This window comes from Episyrphus balteatus, chromosome 2 (genome assembly GCF_945859705.1).
Source record: "Episyrphus balteatus chromosome 2, idEpiBalt1.1, whole genome shotgun sequence".
Classification (NCBI taxonomy): Eukaryota; Metazoa; Arthropoda; class Insecta; order Diptera; family Syrphidae; genus Episyrphus; species Episyrphus balteatus.
In genome coordinates this window covers 9,764,312-9,782,899 of record NC_079135.1, presented here as the reverse complement: position 1 = coordinate 9,782,899, position 18,588 = coordinate 9,764,312, and the positions used below count along the sequence as shown (strand labels likewise).

General features: G+C 31.4%; 1 protein-coding gene across 3 annotated transcripts in view; it reads right to left on the bottom strand.

The window, feature by feature from the left end:
- Positions 1-5,501: 5,501 nt before the first annotated feature.
- The window catches only part of LOC129912225 (uncharacterized), a 49,953-nt gene continuing 36,866 nt past the window's right edge, over positions 5,502-18,588 (bottom strand). Inside the window, exons 7-9 of one of the 3 annotated variants that reach the window (XM_055990369.1) lie at positions 16,672-16,843; positions 14,745-16,578; positions 5,502-5,652 (exon numbers count right to left, since the gene is read on the bottom strand). In XM_055990369.1, the coding sequence (XP_055846344.1) occupies positions 5,618-5,652; positions 14,745-16,578; positions 16,672-16,843 (2,041 nt within the window). In that variant the 3' untranslated portion in view covers positions 5,502-5,617. The remainder of the gene's footprint in view (positions 5,653-14,744; positions 16,579-16,671; positions 16,844-18,588) is intronic. The other 2 variants (XM_055990370.1, XM_055990372.1) reach the window with 2 other exon arrangements.

The window sequence follows — 18,588 nt, the reverse complement described above, 5'->3', positions numbered from 1 at the left end:
GTTGGCGACGACAACAATGACGGAAAAACTACACTATTCTATTGTCCACTCCAAGGGGAACATCAACAAAATAAAATGAAAAAAAAGTTGTAAATTTCAAAGAATTGAAACCCCTTACGGCGGCTGCAATGGCAACAGCTCAGGCGGCGTGGCTGGTCCAACGAAAGCTATTTTCTCTGCCATTGTCACAGCAAAAGAAACAAACTAACGCGCGCCGTACAACCATCGGATCGGCTTCAGCAGGAGGCATAGTCCAGAGACGGCATGCAAGCCATCCAACCATTCAAATCTCTAACCAGGCGTTGGAATGTACCCCATTAGGTCTTTTCCTCAAGTCAAGGAAATGTGATAAAATGTATGAAGGGAAGAGGAGAGGATGTGTGGGCTACAAAAAAAAAAATTGAGAATACCAACCACCTTCATGTGTGCACTATCTATTTTACATAATTAGCTCAAAGTGACGCATGCGTATGACTTTTATCCTTGACTGAGAGTACACCGTCGTGGTAGCCAAAAGAGAATGACAGAATGAGAGCCAGGAAAAATGTCTACAAAAAGCCACTTTTTTTGAGATGAGGAAAATATACGGGCGACATGACAGGAAGTGCTTTTTTCCTTAACGAATTAAAATTAAAAAAAAAAAAACACACTTTAACTTTCCCTGCTGTTGCTTCTTTTTCTTCAATTTTGTGATTTTTACTCCACCACCCTCTTATCTTTGCTTATGGTTGATGGTAAAAGACGAGAAATAAGGATGATCTTATGGGTCCTTTTTTTTCCTACACAAATACACACATGTGATATAGAGACCCTCTTTGCGCTCAGTGTTGTTGTACCTATATAACAGGACTATAAACGGGGGCTCCATCTTCATCTTTGTTCTCTTTTGGATGATGGGAAAAAATCCATCGACTACGATGACTATATAAATGTACAGATACCCAGGGTAGACAATGCGATTGAGATGTCGATTTAACCTCAAAGATTGCTAGAGTGGGCGGTCTCCTTTGGCGGTGAAGTGCAACCACGATGCGGAAATCTTCGAAGGAAAGTAGAAGAGTTTTAATGTTCTTTAAACCACACAATTGAGGCTGTTGGTTTGAGAGTTGAGATGAGGATGAGGATGAGGGAAGTTTTGTTAGATTTGTGTTCGTTTTGAAGGAGACATTTTTGTTGTTGTTTTTGTTAGTTCTAAATGGGATATTACAATGTGTTTGACAAGTTAGGTTAGATACTTCAATTTGTTTTTCTTTTGTTTTCATTTTGGTTGTGTTTATGGTTGCTAATATGATGGCTATAAAATGCTACTAGTAATGTAAAGTATCTACATAAAACAGAAGATAAGAGAAAAAAAAAAACCAAATTGGTGAACGTTTAAAATATTTGGTATATTTTAATACAATTAACTATATTTTGAGAGCTATGGGAAGATGTTGAACAAGTACCAATAGGTACAGCATTTTGTTACTTTTATGAAATTCCGTATACATTTTGCATTTATAGGAAGGATCAATGTTAGGAATCATTTATTTATCTTAGGTTTAAGGTTTTTTTTTTCTTTTAAGGATGTTCAAAAACACTCTTCTAGCCTGAGAGTTAAAATGAACTTTTTTGACTCATTGAGGAATTTTGGTAAGAATGTTATAAGATAAGAGGAAAAATCGATTGGAGGGAAAAGATCCCCTCTTATCGAACTGAAGTTTTATGTAAAAAATGTAGATATCTAAAAGATTTACAATTCTTACTTTGGTAGTTTATTTTACATAACCTCAAAAATACTGAAATATATAATGCAAAACAAAAGGTTTTCTTTTCTTATATTTAAAACAACTTTTTTACTGTAGACTTAAATTCATTTTAATTTTAATTGTATCCTTCATATATTAATTTATTATTTAACACTTTTATTTAAAAGCCTGAAGAAGAGGATAACCATTTTTGAAACGTAGCCCTAAAATGACTTTAAGAATAAAGAACAAAATTTTTCTTAGGCTAGTTGGATTTTGATAAAATTTTGTGAAAATGTATGTTTTGAATGAAGATGGTGTATACAAAATTAGCCGCTATTCAAGTAAAATATTACAATAACAGAACAAACAAAATCACGCATTTTTGAGGAAAAAATTAGGAAATATCCTAACTAGGTACTAACGGGGATATATCAAATTTTGTAAAATTTGTCTGCTGTCGGATTTGTATACCTTTTATATTTGCAAAAATCGTTTTTGTTCTTCTCTTATAATAATGTTCCATAATTTACATGTTTTTATAAAAAAATGTTACTCATACGCCACATGGTCATTACAAGTGTTAATTTATTTTAACTTATTATTAAAATAAATTTTGTTAAACACTCTGGGCCCTACCAATAATCAAATATAAAGCTGACTTTAATTTTTACCTTAATTCTACATATTTCACAATACCAAAAACCAATTTAATAGTCAAGTTAACGGCTAATGCTCGATTAAAATTTATAGTTGGGAAACTCAACTATAAAATTTAACCTAGAGTTAGCCTTTAACCTGACTATTAAATTGGTTTTTGGTATTGTGAAATATGTGGAATTAAGGTAAAAATTAAAGCGAGCTTTAAATTTGATTATTAGTAAGGCCCTCTGTGATTATCAATTGCAAGTAGTTTTACACTTAAATTTTTAAATATTGTGCTGTGAGGTCTCGGAATTCTAGATTTATCAATATCGCAATCAAAAACGTTGTGTCATTTTTAACCATATCACATGAGGAAAATAAAATTATTATTAAAAAAAAAAACATGTTATTTATGGATGTGAAGTTAGGGTCTCAATTCAAATCATATGTATTTTTTAGCCCTTAACTCAATTTTCTACATCACTTATTTTGGTTAAAAAATTTGTGTTTTCATTGTGGTTTAGCATTTGATTAGGATTTTCGAGTACTTGTTTGTGTTTTAAAAATAGCACTGGACACAACATATAATAATATAAACATAAAATCTGACGTATGCATATGCATTTGAGTACTTGCAGAGTACTTGGTCATTTTTTACAGATAACATTCGACATTTTTTTTGTACAGAAGGGAGTGTTAGGAAAAATTAAATGTGTGTAAAAAATCCTACTTTTTTGTTCAAAATACATTTTTTTAGTGTTTTTTTTTTTCATTTGAACAGCTGCCAGAAAAGCAAGCCTACATACTTTTCATTCTTTTATAATTTTTTTTAACTTTTTAGACTTTCTTGAAGTGTTATTTGACCAAGGGTTTACACTATGGTATGGCTGTTTTTATCGCAATGATGTTGCAATGCAACAACAATTTCAATAATTTCATGTCGATTCAATATGGTAATTGCCATTTTCTTTAGATTATGTTTAATAACAATTATTTTTGAATTTGAAATATTTCTTGTAAAACATAGATTTGGTTGAATGTGTTAAATTAAAAAAGTTTGTTTTGTTTTATTTTAACACTTTGAAATGAATTTTATTCTGGCTGCTACCCTTTCACTAGTGAATTTTGTTTTGCATTTAAAGAAAAATGTCTTATTTTACGAAGCAACAAACATATGCCAAAAAAAAAAGGATTAATGTGTCTTCTGAACTTCCCTTTTGAGTACTTAGTATTATTTCCAGATATTGAAGTGAAGTGATTTTAACAAATATTTAATTGATGAAATAATCAAGCTTTAAAAGCTTTTTAAACAGACACATTACAAAAATATTCTCTTCTATTTCGAGAACCTTATGTTTCTGTTAAAATTAATAAGTAAAAGTCAATCAATTCCAAAGAAATGTGAAATTATTACTATCTTTTATTTATCTTGATTAAACTTAACTTCAACTTTCACTTCGAATCTACAACAAATGTCAAACTAATGAGAAATTCCTGCCAATCAATATTGAATTAAGAAAATAAGGTTCCCTCTTTTGCTTCTTCTCTTTTTTTTTTATAGTCAATCTTGAGAGTATTTTCATCTTGAACACAAGTCCAACCAACCCACTCTTTACAAAGAGGGAAAGAAGAGAAGTTTTGAAAATGGTTAAGCATCACTGCGGCACCAATGAATACATATATTTTGCCAACATGTCTGCCGGTACTTAATATTGATGTTTTTATTATCTTATACAGCCCAAGATATTATATCCTCTTTAAAAAGGGCTGTGTTCTGAAGTATAGCAAGGGTACCAGTACCGGTGTCGGTATATGTACTTGTAAGCAGGTACACAGCAGACCTATCTTCCTTATCCTGAAGTGATTTTCAAGTTTTTAATTAAAAATTAATGGCCATGCAAATATCTCTCTTGACATTTTGTTTGTAAACGATAGTAGGTAGAAGGTACTATGTAGAGGTAGATAGAAGGCATAAAGTTGGTGATGTTGTCGTCGTTCTTGTCGTCGTACGTACACCTACACCTCTTTTTTCTCCCTCAACTATACTTTAGTCTTCTTGTTAGTTATGTACGAAACTAGGGTGTGAAAGTAAGTTTTTTTTTGAATTTGTAGGAAATAAGGATGTATAATTAGGTAGTTTATTGATATTTTATAATTACACCAATATGGTTGCTTGCAAGCTTGGTCATACAATTTCTTTTCATGCTCAAGCGATTTTATGAGAAATTAATGTGATAAGTTAGATGGGGAAGTAATTATTTAATTTTTGCCTCTTTTCCGGTTGGTAAAGCTTAAATATGGTGCGAGCTTGTGTTGATAAAAAAAACGAAAATGTAAATTACTATGTTAAATAGGTACAAATTACTGATTATATAGGTACTCAGTTTGTTTGCTAATTTTGTTAGTAGAGTAATTAGTATTGTAACTCAAAGTTATGATATTTTAGTGTTTTAATTTTTGAATTTACTTGAATTTTCTATTAAATATATGTGTTAATAGAATTTAAAATCGTCTATTTTTTCATAAAAGCTCTATTTTTTTAAATCAATAATAAAAATGACTCATGTCATCCTTGCACCAATAAATATAGTCTCCTTCTTACATAGATATAATAGTTTAATGTTGTTGCAACTTGTAACATGAATACTTAGCCTTGATTAAGAAAATTGCTTTTACCCCCAGGGACATGCGTCACCATCAATCAAAAAATATTCATTCATATAGAACATGCGAAAATAACAAATATGAACATAGTGTATGAACATTTATAATAAACTCTATACATATGAAGTATGTTGTATAGATGCAATATTTGCTTTACATTTTCGTGATGGTTTGACCTTTTGATATAATATGTTGCAAATAATTTGTAATTAAATGTTGGGACTGTCATGTTACTATGTGAATTGAAGCTATTTTTACTCAAAAAAGAAACTAACTAAAAATAAAAGAATTCTGTGCTAAAAGTAGTAATTATAAGAGTTAAATTATTTACGAGTATAAATGACAAATGACAAAAAATGACAAATGACAAAAAATTACCTATTTATTTATTCTGATAGCTAAAAAAAAATAATTTAGTAAATCATTTGACTCCAATCAACAAATATCAAATTTATTTATTAATAAAATTAACTAAAATAATATAAAATAACATACATACATAAATATTTAAATAAATATGCAAACTTGAATTTAAAACATGGATTTTTAAAAAATAATCCAAAAAACATTTTTTGTTTGCTTCATTTTCTTCGAGGTGTTGACAATGCAATCTCATCTGGAATAAAAAATTAAATATTTTAGTACTAAGTAAGAAAACATAGTAAAGTTAAATAAAAATTTGAGTTTTAGCAAATGCTGATTATTTGCTAAATTTTTGGTTGAACATTTCAAATAAATATATTTACTTTTAAATGCTCAAAACACAAATTAAAAAAAGATAAAAAAAATTATTTTCCATTCTATAAAATCTTCGAAATGGATATATTTAAAACAGAAAAGATTTAACTTTTTTTGCTAAAAGACATTCATAAGTCGCATCAAGTTACGTATTGCACTTAACCTTACTACTATTTTGTTGGTTTTTATCATCAATTTACCGTTAAAATTAGTATTTAATAAAGTTCCCTACTTTGATGGATCAGAATAAGAAGCAATTAATGAAGTCACTGTGGTGTATACGTAACTTTTTTTTTTTTTAAACTAAACTTAAAACTCGAGTTAAGAATCAAACATAACAATTCAATGCTTGAAATTGCTAGAACTATTTTCATTTCTATCGGATTGCGTTTGAACATAGAAGATCACAATTTGACTAAATTTATTTATTTGAGAAGTTATCAATAGTAGAAGCTCTTAAAGTAGCATAAAAAAGTTGCACTTTTAGAAATTCTGTTTTAATACATATGTACATAGAAGAGACATATTTGAGACTTTTTCCTGTTCCTGCCCCAAAGTCATCGTAAACTTTAAAAACTTAAAAACTTTAAAACATAATAACTTTTGTAAGAGTTGAAGTATTTGCAGTTGGAATAGGTACTAAAATGTAAGATAAACATAATAGCAACTATTATAACTTTTATTCAAATTGAGAGTTGCCTGATGAACAATTTTTCTAAAGATTTTTAGTAATCCGGCAATATATGCGGGCATTGATATTTTTCTCTTTAAGATAATAACCTCTTTTTTAATTTCTTTTTTACTTTCTGAGGGAATTAAAAAGAGTTTCTTTTAAGTTTTCACTTTGTACTTGGCCATTTTTTTTTTACCAGGGTTTAAAACAGTTTTCTTTTAACTTAAATTAAAACACAATATTGTACATATAGAAGTTAAAAACATGAATGTGTGGATGAAGGTAAAATTTCAAGAAGGATAAGCTTAAATTTGTCTGCATCTGCTTGGAGTTTAGAAGAGTTAAAGCACTTTTCTGTCATTTTAAATAATCAAAACCCGAAATTCTCACCAAAGTACTCTTTTGTTTTACATTCATGTTAAAACTCACGGCAGATAACACTTTTGAAATATCTTCTCTCTGTTTCTTTTCATACTTTTAAACAAGTCCTAATCTAAACAACTTGTCACTCACTCAAATTAATATCACACGCAGACAAATATAAAAACTTCGTGCCCTCTTTTCTTTTAATTTTTTCAAATGTTCACTCCGTCACTTATGAAAAGTTATACCTATCTTCAATTTTCTTAAACAAGCACAGTAACATGAGCTTTATTTTCATTTTTTTTTTTTCGAAAAAAAAAAACCGTTTACGAACATGCATAGACCTCTCTCTTGTGAATACATGATATCTCCAACACCCCCGCTACCACAAGACAGACTTTCAAAAACATAGTTTTGACAAAACGCTTGCCATCTTTCATATAAAATAGTTGATTTTGACAAATATCCTTAACGATTCTCTTTTCCATGCCAAACTATTTGACTAATGTGAATAATGTGATTGGAATGCAGAGTTGCCTTCCACACAAAAGGAATCCTTTAGTTTTTTTTTTGTTTGTTTTCCTTACAAAATGCAAAATTTGTCACGACCAGCGAACTGTGTTGTGAGTTAATAATAAGCTGCAGATGTTGAATCAACTCCATCATAATATTACAACCCCTCCCCTTCAATTCCCTCACTCCGAGAACCACTTAACTACTGTTTGTCCTTCTTCAAATGATCTATGTCCTAGCAAAAGATTGCGTGACACAACCGCTGAAAATTGCACCGTGTGTACTGTGAAGTTCGTGCTTGGCAATAAGAACGAACGAAGCATTCCCCCTTTTAACTCAAACCCTTAACGGAAGTTCAAGTGGCACATGAGTACTTCTTTGCCTAATTATACGTTCGGCAACAGTCGTATATTTCATTTCACTTTGACCATTTACACTCGAATTGGCTTTTGCAGGTCGTTTTATTTTTATTTTTTTCATTTGGTTTGTTTTCTGAGAAAGAAAATCCGGTAGTAGAGTCAAGTCGAGTCGAGTCGAGGTTTTGGTTCGGTTGGATTGGGTCGTCGTCGTCGTTTTTAAAAACAGTTCAAAATGCCGGACACTGGCAATAGTTTTCGTTTTGGTCGTTGTCGCCAACAGTCTTTTCCATCTAAGCGATCAGGTTCATACAATTTAATGGATGAAAAATGTAAAAACATACCCGTTTTCATTTTAGAGTTGTCGTTGTCGAGTGTCGACATAGACGTAGACATAGACGTTCTTGATGTTGTTGTTTTTATTCTTGTTTTGGTGTTGGTGTAAAGCAATAGCAAATAATAAAAAATAAAAAAAACAAGTAAATAACCTAAAATGAGCGAGAAAAGAATTGGCAACGAAATCGTTTCCCTTCTTTTCCGGTAAGGTTTCCTCTTTTTCTTGACGATAATAAGTAGGTATACATGTAAACAAACAGCCAAAACAGGCAAACACAGGACGTCAGTCAGGCCCTGCTCTTGACAAATCATTAGTGACATTAAAATGAATTCACTTAAAAGAGTATATGTGTGTGTGTGTAAATGTGTATGTATGTTTTTTTATGTTGCCATAATTCTATTTGAATTTATATGAATCACCCTCTAGGACACAAATTATAGCACTCTATTTTATTGTGGTAAAGTGTTTAAACGGACGCGGGTTCATTTGAATATGAACGCGCTTAAAAACGGCTTGTTTTATAGGAACGAGTTAAGTGGAACAGCCATTTGACTTTTATGGCACATTGTCAGCCATATATACGTTTTACCATTATACAATGTAGGTATACATTCATAAAAACGTGACTTTATTGGCCAGACTTGTGGTGTGGAAAATATTGAAAATCGATTTATTGTATTAGTGAAATTGCATATAGGGAATTTTTTTTTATTTATGGGTGATTTTTGATTATATTTTATTTGCCTTTGAAATGGTTAAAACAAACTGGGTGAAATTAAATAAACAAAAAGGTATTTTGTTGAAAGGTTTTTGATATTGTTAGTCGTGTCATTTATTAGAAATCCAATTGGTACTTATGATTGAGTTTCCTTTTCATAGAATCTGAATAGATGACTATGGGTATGTGGTTTCAATGAGGCTAAGTTTCTATTCTATTCTATTTATATATTCTATTCAACCAAACGATTTATTGGTCACTGAGGCGTATACGTTATATTTTTTTTTATAGACTCCATGTATAAAATTTCACCACCAAGTATTTTTTAAATATTTTTTTGTCATTCAAAATTTTCGATGAAAGGTGTATCGTTTAACCGGAGTAGAATGTTGGGGGTTAAGGTCAAAATTCAGCTTTCAAAATATTGGTTTTCAAAATTCTGAGCCAATGTTAAATATTTTCGAGAAATAATAAAACATTTATTAGAATGTTGGGGGTTAAGGTCAAAATTCAGCTTTCAAAATATTGGTTTTCGAAATTCTATTTTTCAAAATTCTGAGCCAATGTTAAATATTTTCGAGAAATAATAAAACATTTATTAATTTATCAAATAAAAATGAATGTTCAAAAAATTGAAAAAGACTGTAAATATTTTGTATCATCCAAAATCGTTTCTAATTAGTTTTCAACGGTTTATGGGTGTGAGCGCACATGCTGAAAAAAAAAAAACAGAATAAGCAGATTTTTTTTGTATAAATATATTTTGGCAGAACTTTGAAAAGCAGAATTTTAAAAATCAGAATTTTGATAGACTGAATAGAAAAAAAGCAGACTTCTTAAAAACAGATTTTCGAAGACACAATTTTGACCCGCTGCCGAATATTTTAATTCTCTTAGCTCGATATTTAAGTTTAATAAAACAAAATAAAGTGAATAAATTATATCTAACTGCTCATGATAATTTACCTCTTGTTTTTTTGTTTTTTTTTTTGCTCAATATTGAAATTGAAGACTATTTCAACTTTGTGCTACATTAAATTTTTTAAATCAATTCTAAATTATTCTACAAAATCTATACTTCTTATTGAAGATAAAAAAGAAGAAGCAAAAAAACACTTAATCACACCAATCACGTACGCGAAAAAGAATCTTACAAAAACTCGCCGAACATCATAAATCTGCCTAAATCAAGTCATAAGACTTTTATAACAATTTACATTTCTATACGTTACCTTCATACATAGCTCTGATATCTATATTATATTTGTAAGTGTATATATCTTTATGCTTGTGCAATCACCATAAGTTTGGCTACTGCACCATTTAAACGAAAGGAGAACACATTCATCTTGCATTATACAGCCAGCGCACATACTACAAAAGCGTTCCAAACATTCAAGCCATAATAAACTAATAAATTATCGCCTTTATTGCGATGAAAACGGCGAAAAATATCGCTCTCCTTCTCGATACATATACAAATACATATAAATAACAAGGATACACAACATCCTTTATAAGTATGTTTTCTATGTATGCGAATGAATTTAGTCTTTTTCCATCTCTGCATAAGTAGAACAAATTGGCGCGGTTTGAAAATATAAGTGCGACACACGGACCTATGTATTTCAAAAACGTTTCCAAAAAGTTTCCATAAGTAATTTTAACGGTCTTAGAATGGTAGAAGCGGTATTATCGACGGTACAAATAAATTTTTCGGCATCCAATAGGTATGCCAGTTATATCCTCCAACCTAATCACTTCAATTCGATCGACATAAAAACAAAAAACATGTACATTTTCTTGTGCAAGCTTAGCTCATCTACTCGTATGTAGAAGAAGAATTGAATATAGGGGCCAGTTGAACCGTAAGAAAGCAATTCAATGGAGCATTGCCTCCCTTTTCATCCTTCTATACAAAAAATCAGAGAGAGAGGACGAAAATGGAATGGGGATGTTTTTAAATTAAAAAGTTGAATTCCATTTTCAAAAGGTGGTAGTTGAAGCTTTTCTCTCTCATTGAAGAACGAACCATCAAGAACAGACTGAAATTCGAACGTTTCAACGAGGACTATTATAGGTATACTGCCAATAGCTATTACTCTATTGCTGCTTTGCTACTGCTTTAGCAAAGAATACTATTCTTGTTGATGCCCGTAAATATCAATCATTGAATTGAAAGCTTCGATACACTCACTATACAATGCAATACCACCCATCGCGTTACTGCACTATTGTCATATAGTGGGACAAAATAGCTTCAGAATTGGAATAAAACAAAAAATTTGAATGCTAAGTTAAAATTCATTTGTTTGATTGGAATCGATTAAGCAATAGGATTCAGCTTAAAAAAAATGTAAATGTTGAAATAGTGCAGCATTTCATTTTCATGAGGTGAATTTGATTTGCAAAAAGATGAATTTGATTTGCAAAAGGGTGAATTTGGTTTGCAAAAGAATGAATTTAACTTACAAAAGAGTTAATTTAATAAAGATAGTATAAACACCTCGATGTAACCATTACAGCGCCACACAGTGGTGCTTTTTATGCTATTTGGCGTCAAAATAATTTGCGCAGCCATTTCTTTACAGTTACTAAATTTGCTCAACTCAAAGATATTTGAGAACACGAAAATGCTGCCAACTTTTTTTTTATTAAAAATGGTGACTCCTAAATGGCGGGCGGCAGAATAAGAGTAAAAAAACTTTCGAAAAGTTAAAAAAAAAGTTTGTTTAATATTTTTCCACCCTGAATCAAATTTATTTTCTCCCACTGTTTTTGTCGATGTAGTTAACAAACAATATGGATTCGCTCCTTTGCTATATCTCTCGCTTACACACCGATCTAACGTTCTATTACTATCAAGTGCTAATGTCTTCTGCACTAAACTGCATATTGTTTTCGGTGCTTTCGGCCAAATGTGCAGGGAGTATTTGCTAATAAAATGTAAAGTGGAGAACCTCTTCTTCCTTCGCAAATACATTTCCATTCTTTTTTCCCCTATTTTTTTGTAAAAAGAATTTTGGCCAATTTCATGTAATAAAATTGCAAAAAGCAATCTCAAAATAGTCCGTACACCCTCGTTTATGTGAATGTGTGTTGTATGGTGGATATGGTTTTATAGCAGTAGAATAGTATTTTAGCCAATTAATAAAACGCTGTTCTATTTCAATCAGCAGCGGTCCTTTTTCAAGGGCTTGAACTGTTGTATATGGATGGCTCGGTGTTATGAAAAAGAATATACCTACACACAACATGTAGCTTGTACACCAAATATTTAGCCGTGTATGCACTGCGCTTTTAAATTGGCCACACTTTAATTGGGCCAAATAAATTTGGCAAATAGAAAATTTCAAGAGGGTTAGAGAGAAGAGTTTTTAGAATGCAAGAGGGCTCTAATTTTGTATCTCCATCATACCACAATCACATTGAAACTCAAAAATAGAGTTTCATAATTGGCAGAAATAGGTAAAGATACATAGAGGATCAATACTTAGCAAAAAATATTTTATATTGATTAGTTTTAAAGTTTGTGTTTTTGCAAAAAGCTTTGATTATTTGGCTGAAATAACAAACAAAGGTGTTGCAATAAAATAAAGTGATGAAAATAGTCCATTTTGATGCCAAGAAATAAAAAAAAAAAATCTAAAAATATGTAATGTATATTTAAAAATATAACCTAAATGTGCTTGATTTCGTGTATATGTATACAAAATAAATAAAATTGTTTGTTTGATATATTTAGTTGAATAGTTGATGAAAATGTTACACATTATTTTCCTTGTTATTTATTCGTTGATTGGTATAGACTTGTACTAACACATTGCGTATGTGAGAACTTTTACCAATATTTACATATTGCAAATCGTTAATTGAAAATTGTCAATATACTCGTAGAATAGACTCTAGTTAAATTTTAAATTGCAAATCAATTAAGAACTGAAATACAGTCAAACAGGATTTGAATAAACAATTGGATTGATTTCTCTCGTCTCTTAAAAAAAAAAAGAAAAGCAAGCTCAAATTTTGTCAAATAAATAATAAAATAAATAAATAATGAAACATATAAATTACATTAAAAAACTACATAAATTGATTTTTAATAAACAAGAAAATAAGGAAAAGAAGAAGTACATTTTTGAAGTACATTTTTGAAGTACATATACATATTTAAAGAGCATTTTTCAAATTTAATATACATCATTTTCTAAGCTAAATATACGCAGCCCACCTCTTTTTATTGCGCAATACAGTAAGTTTTAAAAGTAAGTAAAGCCATAACTTTGTTTAACCAAGAACGTTTTAAGAAACCGAACAGATTTTTGACAAAGAATTTAAATGTGTGTGGTGTGTGTTCATCATCATTGCCTACAAATTACAAAGAAAAAACTAGTCAAATGAACGAAACTTCATTTAAAACTGTCCCAAAATTAAAAAAAGTACAACATTTACACCACAAAAGTACAAATCGGCAATTCCATTTGCATTTTTAGGGCATTTTCACGCTTATTATTCAGTTTATCTCGGTGAAGAAGCAATATTTTTTCTTAAAACTTGGTGTGTCTTATGATAAAGTTAAAGTTCTAGAAGTTTCAAGAAAAACTAACTCAAAATAGCTAAATTATTAACAGACAAAGACGGTAACGGAGAAGAATTGTACGCGTTTTCTCCGTTACCTGTGAATAATTTGGCTACGTTTAATTAGTTTTTTCGTGAAACTTTATCATGAGCCCTTAAGACCTACCAAGTTTCAAGAAAATAGATTGCTTTCTCAACGAGAACAACTGGAAACAAGGTCAATATGTCTTCTCCGTTACTTTGGAATGGCCGAAATTCACTAACTTTGTCTAGGTAAGAATTGAAATTAAATACTCGTCTTCTTTTTTTAAATACAAGAACATTAAATATAAATGTATTAAAAACGTAAACGACAAAGGAAGTCATTTTTAAAACGGAATGTTTTCTGGGTTACCTACCTGAAAAAGTACCTATATAAAATTATTTTGTTCCTCAAAAATGAATTTGATAAAACCCTTTTTGTTTTAAAAAATTCAAAATAATAAATCGGAACTTGTATTAATTGGAATTGTTTTCCAGAATTTACAGTATTTTGAAAAATACAGGATAATAGAGAGGAAAAATAATGGAATATAGAATTATGTTCACATGTACAGAATTTTGTGTCGTACAGAATTATGGAATGCAGAATAACGACCCTTAAATAAATTCCTCGTCTAATTCATTCACATGCCTCATAATCAGTTTCATGTGACGTCACACATCCGTTATCATCAGAGGACAACTTAAAAAAATATATATATAGGTGGCGCTAGTTTCCGCTAGTTTACCTAATTTCGATGAACTCCTTCATTCATTTCATGGGTGCCACCAAAGAAAACGCACTTGTTAGTGCGTCAAGTTACTCATTGAAAGTGGATGAGCCTCCTGAGATTAACCTATACATGCATATGGCATATTTTTGTATCAAGAAACGTGTCTTCGAAAATTCAACCTAAAACAAAAGTTGAAGATTTAAGAGACAATACAATATGGTTCACTACATTATACTTGGACATCAAAACCATGAGTTAAAACCAACAAATAAGTTAGTTCCAAAAGAAAAGCCCGATTCAACATAAACATGAAGAGCTTTGGGTTGTATTCATTTTTAAAACCAAGATACCAGGAAAACTCCTAAAAAACAAGACTTCGAGTGAGTTTATAGAACAAAGTGCTAAACAAACTTAATAAATAATTTTCTCAAAAAATTTATTGTCATGCTATTTCATCGCGTTTTTGTCGTTTTCGTTTTCGTCCTTGTAGTCGTCATATAGTCATCGTGTCGTCTCGCCGCGACGTCATCTTAATCGTCGTTGTTGATATTCTGCATGTGCAATGTGCATCACTAACGAACCCCTTGGGCACTACCATTATCTCCGTAATATTGAGAATGAGGACGAATGAACACAAAAAAAAAGAAATAATATAAAACAGCCTCTCTCTCGCTTACCCAGAAATTCCTTAAACTCTTCCAAATCTGTTTGAAACGCTGATTGTGCAGCAACACAGCAATGCAGCAGCTTTGTTGGTTGTTTCCGTCGCCGCCATCGCCATTGCTGCTGATGCCGCTGTCGCTGCTTTTTGGGATGATGACATGTGAAATCCCCCTCCTCAATGGCTAGCGACGACGACGACTCGTTTTCTTCCTTCCAATTAATAGGACCATCACCATCAGCACCAGAACCAGTACCAACATCATCTCTATAACCCACATCATCGTTGTCGTTTTCACTGTCGACATTTTCGTCGTCGTCGTCGTATTTGTCGGATGCAGTAGCGGCAAAAGCAAAAGCAGTTGCACCATTATCAGCGCCAACTTCATGCATTTTAGTCCAACACAATCCACAAAACGACGGATTGATGCTGCTGTTGGCCCGGTATTTTTGGCAATCGTGAATCTCGGGATAGTTGCTGCGGTTGTCATTGTTGTTGTTGATTGTGAGCTCGTATCCATCAGGACCGCAAATTTGTTTTTTCATCTGACAGCCAGTGGGATTTTTGAGGTTAACACGTTGCCAACTATTGCGGATTTGGTGCGATGGCAATGGTTGCTCCCTAATGCCATTTGAGTGTCCTGCTGTTTCTGGTCTTGGTATGGCGATGGCGGTAGCAGCAGCGGTAACAGCAGTGACAGTAGTCGCGTAAGCATCCTTTATGATGGTTTTGACAGCTGCATTCGTCACGGTATCAGGACTCACTGATGTATCATCTGTTATTGTCCTTGTCGTAATGTATGATGATGGTTTTGCTGCTGCTGTTTTTGATGCTGGTAACGATGAAGATATTAACTGAATTCGTTCTTGAGCTATTCCTGTCGTCGTTGTCGCTGGTTGTTGTTGATGGCGTTGATGATGGTGGGTCATCACTGCTGGACCATGATGACGAGGGGTCTCCTTTGTTGAATTAATATCGCTCTTAGTTGTTGATGTCCTGATGGTGGTGGTAGCCTTCGCAGCCATTATTCTCTGAACTTTTCCATCGTCGTCCATTTGAGTACCGTGAGTACTGAGTGGGAAAAAACCTCGACACCCACAATCGACATTTGAGAAATGATGATTTCTTTTGCCACCATCACTATAAAAGGGCGTTTCTGGTGCGAATCTACAACGAGCACGGAGGTGTTCCTCTTGATGGCCATAAAGCTGCTGGTAGGAGTCCTTTGATTTTTTCTCACTACCACAAACTGCTTTATCCGTCTTGTCAACGTCACTAATGTTACGGTCTTGCTTCTTTGCATCCGTTAACGCTCCTGCTCCTGCTGTCGATAGTGAACTTGATGATGACTTCTGCTTCATCATTGATTTGGTGTTGTTTGCATTTCCGTTGTCATCAGTTCGAATGGGCGATGATGATGATTTTTTGTAATGTCTTGGCAGAATGGACGTTAGCTTCGACTTGGACGATTTGAATGGGATTGCTCCTTCATACATTCGTAGTCGTTGTTGGTTTGATGATGATGATGATGTCGGTGCTGTCAACGATGGTGATGATGATAATAATAGTGGCGGCGACGATAGTCCTTTAGTTTTTGTTTTTTCCGGTTGATGGTGTTGCAAGGTAGAAAAAATCTTTTGTCGACTTTTTCGTTTGTTTTTGTCAGCAAGTTGTTGTTGTAGTCGTCTTCGACGACTTGGCTCGTTAGAAAAGTACATTGAATTTGGATTGCTAAAGTCTCGTGTGATGCTGTGGTAAATAGCATTCAATTGTTCTTTGATGAATACATGAAGTTCATTAAGATCTCCCTGGATGCTTTGCATTTCTGATGTTCGAAATTCTTGCATGAGCTATAGTATATTCAAATTAGATTGGTTTGTTTGTTTGCAGTTTTTGGTTATGTAATGTTTTTAAAATAACCAAGATGGTGGATGGTTACTTACCAGTAACTTTTCCTTTTCTAAATGGCAAAACATTTGAGTGGGACTCTTTAAGTTTGTTTGCGATTCTTTTGAAATTGTGCTTAGTGCTCCGGCTGGAGTTGTAGTTGCATGGGTCGATGATGAGCTAAGTCTGTTGCAATGTTGTTTACAAAGTTTTGGTTGAAGTTTGTCACTATAAATAGAAACGAAAAAAGAAAAGGAAACGACGAAAAAATTAAAAGTTATGTCAAAGGTTTTTTACTTTGAATTGATTTTGTTTTTCTAGTTTTTGTTTTCATTTTTGTTTTGTTTTTTTTTTTTTGCTAAAAAAAGTTGAATGTAGAGAAACCCAATTAAAAATAACTTTAGCACACTATTGAAGAAAATGTATATAATTGAGGTCTTTGATGATGATAATGTGTTTCTTAGTTATCACAGAGTTGTAATTTCTATTAAAATTTCAATTAAATTCAAAAAGTTAACAACAAACCAAAGTCAGAAACCATTAAACAAAGGAATAATATTTAAAAAAATATCTTTTGATTTTGTTAATCTGCGAGCTTGAAGCAAATATTAATTGCTGATGTAGGTGATTTAATCTTAAAGATTTGTTGGATGTTGCATCTTTAAGTATAATTCTGGGTACTTATAGGGTGCAAGAAAGTGTTTTTGAAAATCCATACTAATGCCTCAATATTCAAATGGAGCTGATATATTATTTTGAAAGGAAGCTGCAAGGCTAGATCATTTTTGTAAAGGAACTGATGTGAGCCCTTTTCAGCATCCATATTTGCAATTTGCATGGTGTAATAAATTCGATTTTTTAGTATTTTTTCAGTATCGTTAGTGATAGAAATGGTATACTTAAGCAGTGAGTGATAGATTTTGGACAGATTTGAATTTGTTTTTGCGTTTAGTTAAGTGCAATTGGGAATTCGATTATGGATAAGAATTTAAGTGACGTTGCTTAGAGGTAATTTAAAGTGAAGAAATTCTAAAAGGCATTTAAAAAATGTAATAGATACACCTACAAGTAGTACTCAATACTTGTTGAGACTTGTGGCGTCGTTAATTTTATAAGAAATAATTTCTTGTAGGTATCTATAGTCGTTTAAAAAAATAATTTTTTACATGTCAAAACTTTCAAAAATAATAATTTTTTATTATTTTTGTTATTTTTTTTCTTCGTTATTGTTCTGAGAATATATTTATATTCATAATGTGTTCATATATTTAAATAAAATTTAAGAAAATTCAATTTTTCGTTTTGAAAAAAATAATTATTTTTCAGAAAAAAATTAAATTTTTTAAAAAAGTCCTAAATTACGTATGTATAATACTTTTGAAAATGTTTCTTAGTTTTTGCATTTAATTTACTAAAACATTTTTAAATGTCCTTAAAATCGGTAAAATGGTTTTGGAGAAAGTCAGAAAACGGTTAACAGGTACGGTTTTTAGTGGTTACAATTTTTTTGAATTACTTCAAATGTAGGACTGAATGTGCAATAAAAATACTTTTTTTTGTTATTAAAATATTTAGAGCCATTTAGAGAAAAACAAACTTTTCCATTTTAGTCTTATAGCAAGTACCGGTAATCCTTAATTTTAGAATTTAAAACACTTGTAAAACAAAAAAAAAGAATAACTACTTATAACTTAAAGTAATTTGATGAGACAAAACTTCTTAAGGATTTAAGTATTTCATAAAACCTTATGTGACTGTTTACGAAGAAGAAAAAGGAGGGAATAAGAGTTTGTGTTCAATTTAAATAAAATTAATTTTCGTTCCATCAAATGGCTTAAAGCTTCAGTTTTTGAAGTGAAATTAAGAATTTCTTGAAAGACCGCATATTCTATCATATTATTTTTATTTGCATAAAATCCTCTAAAAAATCGCAGTTTATGTAAAAATATTTGACAACGATACGACAAAATATG